The 8,138-nt window shown below is 41.6% G+C and overlaps 1 protein-coding gene across 1 annotated transcript; it reads left to right on the top strand.

Annotated features, from left to right (window-relative positions):
* Nucleotides 1-6,044: 6,044 nt before the first annotated feature.
* LOC308424847 (small ribosomal subunit protein uS5-like) lies at nucleotides 6,045-6,920 on the top strand (the record flags this gene model as incomplete). Its single annotated transcript, XM_080922032.1, has 1 exon — nucleotides 6,045-6,920. The coding sequence occupies one exon, from the start codon at nucleotides 6,045-6,047 to the stop codon at nucleotides 6,918-6,920; it is 876 nt and encodes a 291-aa protein (XP_080778158.1).
* Nucleotides 6,921-8,138: the final 1,218 nt, after the last annotated feature.

Raw genomic sequence — 8,138 nt, 5'->3', positions numbered from 1 at the left:
CCTTACTAGTTTCCCAAACTCTGTGTGTTCCAGTTTAAATACACATACCAAAGTCTGAAAGTTAGCATCCATACTGAGAGAGAACATGTGACAGTTGTTTTCCTGGCTCTGGGTTACCACACTCTGTAGAGAGCCGTCTGTGCCACACCCAAACATGGCGCCGGCTTCCCGCCGAGGACTCAGCAAACAGAGCTGTTGCCCAGCCAAGAGACTTAGAGCGCATGCGCCACATACGTCATAGCCCACTCTCGGGGCATACTAATGAGCTACTGGAGAGTGCACCAATCAGGTAGCGACACGAGTCTCCTGGGCATATATAAGCAATGCATTTCTCTCCCACGTAGAGAAGTCCCCTGCTCAAAGGGAGATCCCCTGCTCAGAGTACTGTACAATAAAGGTTGTTCGCAGAAGAATCCTGTTGTTGCACGCCTATTCCTGCCGGCGGGACGTGGGGCGCGCGACAACACTCGGAATGATTATTTCTGGTTCTATACATTTGCCCACAAGTCTCATAATCTCACTTTCCTTAACAGTTGAGTAATAAACCATTGTATAAACATACCACATTTTCATTATCCGTTCATCAGATGACATCTATACTGGATTTTGTTTTGTTTTGTTTTTTTCTTGGCTATTGTAAGTGTAGCTGCAATGGACACAGATGAGCAAGTATCTTTATACTAGGACAGAGTCCTTTGGGTGTGAATCCAAGAGTGGTATGGCTGGATCATGTGGTGTATCTAGTTCTAGCTTTTGAGAAACCTCCATGGTGGTTGGATCAGTTTTCACTAGTGAATATTACATTCTTTAGGTCTTAATTATTGTGTCTGGAGTAAGATGTAGTCTCAAATAACAAAAGTTTGATTTGCATTTCCCCAATGACTAAAGACATTAAACACCTTGAAAGACATCTTTCAGCTATTTGTATTTTTCTTTAAAACAACACACTATTTAGGGTTTTGTGGTCTATTACTGTGGTAAAGACTTTCTCTCATTTGTGAGCTGCCTCCTCACTCTGATGATTATGTCCTTTGCTGGACAGGTTTTTGGCTTCATGACGTCTCCTTTATTAAGTTTTGGCTGACTGGGGTCCTGTTTAACCATCACCCCCTTTTTTGCACGTACTCACTGTTCCCCCCTATCCTACCCAGAGTATTCAGCGTCCGGTGACAGATAAGGATCTACTTTTTATTCTTCTATATATTATCCAGTACCTTATGTTGAAGATGCTGCCTTTCCTCCAATGTATATTGTTAGCTTCTTTAATGAAAATCAGGTGGTTACAGGGATGTGGGCTTATATGTAGGTACTCAGCTCTATTCCATTGATCAATATGTCTGTTTTTATGCTGATACCATGCTGGTTTTTAATTACTACGTGTAGTGTACCTTGAAATCTGTGATGATTCTACCTCCTCTGGCAGTTTTTGTTTACTTATTGTTTTGGGTTGTTTGGCTATGCAGAGTTTTTGTATTTGTTTATAACTTTTAAGATTACTTTTTTGTAAAAACGAACATCACAATCTTAAGGGACTGCATTGAATCTGTAGTTTGCTTTTATAGGGTGGCTTTTTTTTACAAAATTAATCCTACTGATCATGGAGTATGGGAGGTCTTTTGTCTTTTCTTCTGTTTTGTTTTTTGTTTGTTTGTCTGTTTTTGTTTTCCTTCAATTCTGTCCCTCAGCGACTTAAAGTCCTCATTGTACAAGTCTTTAAGTTCTTTGCTTAGATTTATTCCAAGATGATTTGGGGGCCATTGTAAACAAAATTGTTCTTCTAATTTCTTTCTCAGTGTATTGTTGTTGTTATATAAGAAGGTCACTGGGATTTGTGTGTTAATTTTGATTCCTACAATCTTGCTGAACATGTTTGTCAGGAGTTTTCTGATGGCATCTTTATGGTCTTTTATGTATAGTATCCTATCATCTGCAAAGAAGACACTTTGACTTTATTCTTTCCTATTTATGTTTGTCTTATTGCTCCAACTCAGAGCTCAGGCACGGTATCGAGGAGGAAGGGAAGGAGTAGAGGTCCTTCTCTATTTCTGATGTTGGTGAAAGTGTTTTGAGTTTTTCTGTTTGGCGTCACGCTGTCCATGAACTTGCAGCACGTTGCTTCATTATGTTGAGATCTGTCGCCTGCATCTATCTCTAGATTCTCCAGGACTTTTATCATAAAGAGATGTTGCTATAACTGATGAGTGGATGTCGTCCAGTGTGGCACATCTGTACAGTGGGACACCCTCCGGCCACAGGAAGAGCCAAAGCCTCTAACTCACAACAAAACAGATGGAACCGGATGACTCGGTAAATGAAACAAGTCACACACAGCCTCACCCTCATGGATAATTGTCATATTCTTGGTGTCCCTCAAGCCTGGGCTCTTCTTCCAATTCAAAGTTACTCAAAAGAAATCCTTTCTCAAAATAAATAAATAAAAGTAAAGGACAATTAAATAAAGCTGGCGTTGACTGATCGACGTGTTTGACTTCATTGAGATGCACAGTAACGTTGATGGAGAATTGGAAGTTGAGTTAGTGAGAGATATATGGATTGTTTTTTGGGTTTTTAATTTTATTTTATTAAAGATTTATTTATTACATATAAGTACACTGTAGCTGTCTTCAGACACACAAGAGGGTATCAGATCTCATTACGGATGGTTGTAAGCCACATGTGGTTGCTAGGATTTGAACTCAGGACCTCTGGAAGAGCAGTCAGCGCTCTTAACCACTGAGCCATCTCTCCAGCCCTATCTCACAGTTTCTAGGTGTCTAAAGTCCAGACAAAGTAATGCTGGGTTCCCTGTTCCAAGGTTCACATGGTGCAGTTAAGGTGTGTGTATTGCCTTAACTGAGAGTGGGCTTTGAAGTTTCAAAGGCCCACACCATTCCCAGTTCACTCTCTCTCTCTGCCTCCTTCTTATGGGAAAGGATGTAAGGTCTCAGCTACTGCTAAAGCGCCCCACCCACTGCTGCTGTGCTCCAGCGCCCTGCCTGCTCCTGTGATCCAGGGCCCTGCCTGCTCCTGTGATCCAGGGCCCTGCCTGCTGCTGCTGCTGCTGTGCTCCAGCCATGATGTCCATGATCTCTGACTCTTTGAGATCATAAGCAAATGGAACACTTGTTTTAATTAGTAAGACAGACAGACGGGTATGGCAAGTCAGGGTGAAGGTGTTGCTCTTCTGCCTGATGACTTCTGTCTCAGAGGCCCAGCAGGGCTCATTGTTGGAGTGTGGGGGTGAGGTGATGTACTGTTAATTAAAGTGTTCAATCTAGCTGACACCTGATAGTACTACCATGTCCTAAGGCACATAGTGGCCTGTGTGTCCAACTTAAAGGACAAAAATTAAAAGGTACGCAACCTGAGCTCACAAGCTTGAGCCCCAGTGAACCGTGCTGTTCCCCAGACACACACCAGGCAGGATCCACGTCTGCACATTCAGTCCCTGCAGAAATCTGACACCTCCTTCTCCCTCAGCCAGCACCACCAGGAAATTAACACCCACCCAGGTACGTGGATGGAATTAAACTGAACAAAAAGGCAGCTGTTCTTACCTCTCTTTTTTAATCACTGACACACAGCCCCAGGGATTACTAGCTTTCGGGTGATTTGGGGAGGATTACCCTTTCATTAGTGTCTGGGGTCAGTTCCAATACAATGTCATAGGAGCCTTTTAAGATAACCTCCTATACCAATAACGCATCCTTCCCTGTCTGAAAGGTTAAATTTTGTAAGCTGCCAGCAAACTCACGATTCAGCAGATTCCTGAATGCCCATGAGTTTTCAACAGAAACATTACTCAACATTTTATTTCTGCACTGAGTTTCCAAGTATCTGTGAGAACATCATTCTAAATCTCCATATTAATCTCTAATAATGATGAGAAGGACTGGGAACTAAACAGATGGCTCAGTAGATGAGGGTACTTGTTCTTCCAGAGGTCAGTTCCCAGCACTCACACAGACGCTCATAAACATCTGTAAATTCAGAGGCAGGGGATCTAGCGCCCTCTTCTGGCCTCTGCAGACACTGCACACACATGATGCATATACATACACTCGGGCAAAAGACCCTTACACCTAAAATATTTAAAAGAAGGAATAAATCCAACTGATCCTCTAGGCGAGACAGCTGAGAGAGCCTTGACTCCCCTACAGTTGTTATCGTACGACTCCCACACCTTTGAGGAGCTAACCCAAAGAACACACACACACTAAGAAACAAGCGGAGACTGAGCTCGATGAGACTGGAGGAAAGCCACATGCTCTTTGAGCAGCATCAGAAGATGCTTCTGTCCTATATACAGAAAAACAAACTGTGTCTGTAGACTGCTTGTGCGTTCAGACTCCTTTACAAAGTCATGATTTCATTCATTCAGCAAACAGCTTAAGTGTCTTCTCTATGTTAGGTGATACACTAATGAACAAAGGGTTTGTTTGTTTGTTTGTTTGTTTGTTTGTCTGTTTGCTTTGTTTAAGAACAACCTGCCACCAGCCAGACTTGTACTGCAGGAAATAATACAGCATGCTCTTCAGTCAAAAGGAAAATTATCTCTGATTAAACATCACAGGAAGCGGAAGGATCAGGGAACAATGAAAAATACATTCACTGTGCTGTGCGACATCAGTCCTGAGTGTCTTTAAGTACATGTTGAACGAAAATGTTTGAAAACAACATAAAGGCTGGGAAGAGGTAACGGAGTCAGAGTAAAATGGAACCTGCCAACTGTCTGAGAAGAAAGAACTCGTGAGCATGGTGCCTGGGTGTGTTAAAGATGTCCGCAGTACTATCAACAATGATCAGTACAGAACAGTCCAATACTACATGGTTCTCACTGCTATTGGACTGTGTGTGGGTTGAGGGGACAAAAGTGCCTTTCACTGCAGCACTCAGAAGGCAGAGGCAGGAGAATTTCTGTTGAGTTCAAGGCCAGACTGGTCCACAGAGCAAGTTCCAGGACAGCCAGGGCTACTCAGTAAAACTGTCTTTAAAAAAAAAAAAAAAGTAGAATTTTTTTAATCTTTTTAAAATATTTATTTATTACATATGAGTACACTGTAGCTGTCTTCAGACACACCAGAAGAAGAAATCAGATCTCATTACAGATGGTTGTGAGCCACCATGTGGTTGCCGGGATTTGAACTCAGGATCTCTGGAAGAGCAGTCAGTGCTCTTAATCACTGAGCCCAAAAAGTGAAACTTGAGATTTAAAATAACCAAGAAGAACCACAAAGGAGATACAAAGACAATGTAGACAGCTGTGTAAACAAAAAGACTGGCAGAATAGCAGATCCTGGGGTACAGGTTAGGACAATTTTACTACCATTTACTAACACAAAACACTCAAACTCTACACTGAGATTTAAAAATTTAATTTGCATCAACCATGAACATATTTTGTAAACAGAGGAATACGGAGCAGACCAGGAGGCAGCAGCAGTTCTGAGCTAAGCAACTAGAGAAACTGCAATTATAAAAACATTCCACTATGAACCTCAAAAGAAGCCAGGTGTGGTGGTCCAGGTCTCTAATCCCAGCACTCCAGAGGGATCAGGAATTAGAACGCAGAAGTATGTTCATTCTATTCCTACATTTGGGGTTTTCTAATGCTACCAAACCTTGTCAAAGGCTCTTTCTGAGTTGGGTGAGATGATCAAACAGCCTCTGCCCTTCAGTCTACTTATACGACAATCTGTATACGTTGAAACAAACTCACATCCTTAGCAGGAAAGGAGCTTTGTCATGTGTGTGGTGGTTTTTTTTTTTTTTTTTTTTTTTTTTGATACAAGATGATTATATTTTACATATAAATGTAAAAGATGTTTTTAAACATAGTAAGAGATTACAAAAATTGCCAAGAATAGGAATGAGAGAGTTGGGAGATTACCAGAAAGACATGTGAGTTAGTTTACAAACATTATACTGTCCAAACTTATGTTTAACAGACAAGAAAATTATACCTAAGAGACTGAACAACTTTTCTTATTTTTTTACAGATTTTAAAAGCATTTCTAGCTTCTTCTTCTTTGGGAAATCACCAAATGGCGGATGACGCCGGTGCAGCGGGAGGGCCCAGAGGACCCAGGGGCCCAGGCTTAGGAGGCCGCAGCCACGGAGGATTCAGCAGCGGTCTTAGGGGCCGTGGTCGTGGTCGAGGCCGAGGCCGTGGTCGAGGCCGCGGGGCTCGTGGAGGTAAAGCTGAAGACAAGGAGTGGATCCCCGTCACCAAGCTGGGCCGCCTGGTTAAGGACATGAAGATCAAGTCTTTGGAGGAGATCTACCTGTTCTCCCTGCCCATTAAGGAGTCTGAGATTATCGACTTTTTCCTGGGTGCATCTCTAAAGGATGAGGTTCTGAAAATCATGCCAGTTCAGAAGCAGACCCGGGCTGGCCAGCAGACCAGGTTCAAGGCTTTCGTCGCTATTGGGGACTACAATGGTCACGTTGATCTTGGTGTTAAGTGCTCCAAGGAGGTTGCCACTGCCATTCAAGGGGCCATTATCCTGGCCAAGCTTTCCATCGTCCCTGTGAGGAGAGGCTACTGGGGGAACAAGATTGGCAAGCCCCACACTGTCCCATGCAAGGTGACAGGCCACTGTGGCTCTGTGCTAGTGCATCTCATTCCTGCCCCCAGAGGCACTGGCATTGTCTCTGCTCCTGTGCCCAAGAAGCTTCTGATGATGGCTGGTATAGAGGACTGCTACACTTCAGCCAGAGGCTGCACTGCCATCCTGGGCAACTTTGCCAAGGCCACCTTTGATGCCATCTCAAAAACGTACAGCTACTTGACCCCTGACCTCTGGAAAGAAACTGTGTTCACCAAGTCTCCTTATCAGGAATTCACTGATCATCTTGTGAAAACCCACACCAGAGTCTCTGTTCAGAGGACCCAGGCTACAGCTGTGGCTACCACATAAGGATTTTTATAAAAGACAAAATAAATGAACCAAGTCTGTTAAAAAAAAAAAAAAAAAAAAAAAAAAAAGCATTTCTACATGAAAGTATATGAATACATTTTTTTCAGTATTTGATTTTTTTAAAGGTTTGATAGTGTGCATTAAAATCTTACTAGTTACAATGAACATAAAGTACATGTAAAACAAGATGTAACCTGGAAATAGTTAAAGTTTTCTTGGTGTGTAAAGATTAAACATGATTATTTTTCTTTTTTTTTTTTCTTTTTTTTTTTTTTGGCCTTTGTTTTTCTTGAAATTCATATAGTCTGTGAGTTGTTCCATCTGACTCTATTTTGTGGAATAGTTTGGAGAGTATTGGTATTAGGTCATCAATAAATGTCTGATAGAATTCTGCACTGAACCCATCTGGACCTGGGCTTTTTTTGGTTGGGAGGCTTTTGATGACTGCTTCTATTTCTTTAGGTGTTATGGGATTATTTAGATGATTTACCTGGTCCTGGTTTAACTTTAGTATCTGGTATCTGTCTAGGAATTCATCCATTTCCACCAGATTTTCCATCTTTGTTGAGTATAGGATTTTGTAGTAGGATCTAATGATTTTTTGAATTTCCTCAGCTTCAGTTGTTATGTCTCCACTTTCTTTTCTGATTTTGTTAATTTGGAAACTCTCTCTTTGCCCTCTAGTTAGTCTGGCTAAGGGTTTATCAATCTTGTTAATTTTCTTAAAGAACCAGCTCTTGGTTTTGTTGATTCTTTGAATGGTTCTTTTTGTTTCTATTTGGTCAATTTTTGCTCTGAGTTTGATTATTTCTTGCCATCTACTCCTCTTGGGTGTATCTGCTTCCTTTTGTTCTAGAGCTTTCAACTGTGCTGTCAAGTTGCTAGTGTATGCCCTCTCCAGTTTCTTTTTGGAAGAACTCGGAGCTATGAGTTTTCCTCTCAGTACTGCTTTCATTGCACCCCATAGGTTTGGGTATGTTGTATTTTCATTTTCATTAAATTGTAGAAAATCCTTAATTTCTTTCTTTTTTTCTTCTTCGATCATGCTATCATTTAATAGAGCATTGTTCAGTTTCCATGTGTATAAGGGCTTTTTGTTGTCTTTGTTGTTATTAAAGACCAGCCTTAGTCCATGGTGATCTGATAAGATGCATGGGAGTATTTCAATCTTCTTATGTCTATTGAGGCTTGTTTTGTGACCAATTTTATGGTCAGTTT

The sequence above is a fragment of the Micromys minutus genome (assembly GCF_963924665.1).
Source record: "Micromys minutus genome assembly, chromosome: 1".
NCBI classification, from domain to species: Eukaryota; Metazoa; Chordata; class Mammalia; order Rodentia; family Muridae; genus Micromys; species Micromys minutus.
This window is presented reverse-complemented; position numbering and strand designations above follow the sequence as displayed.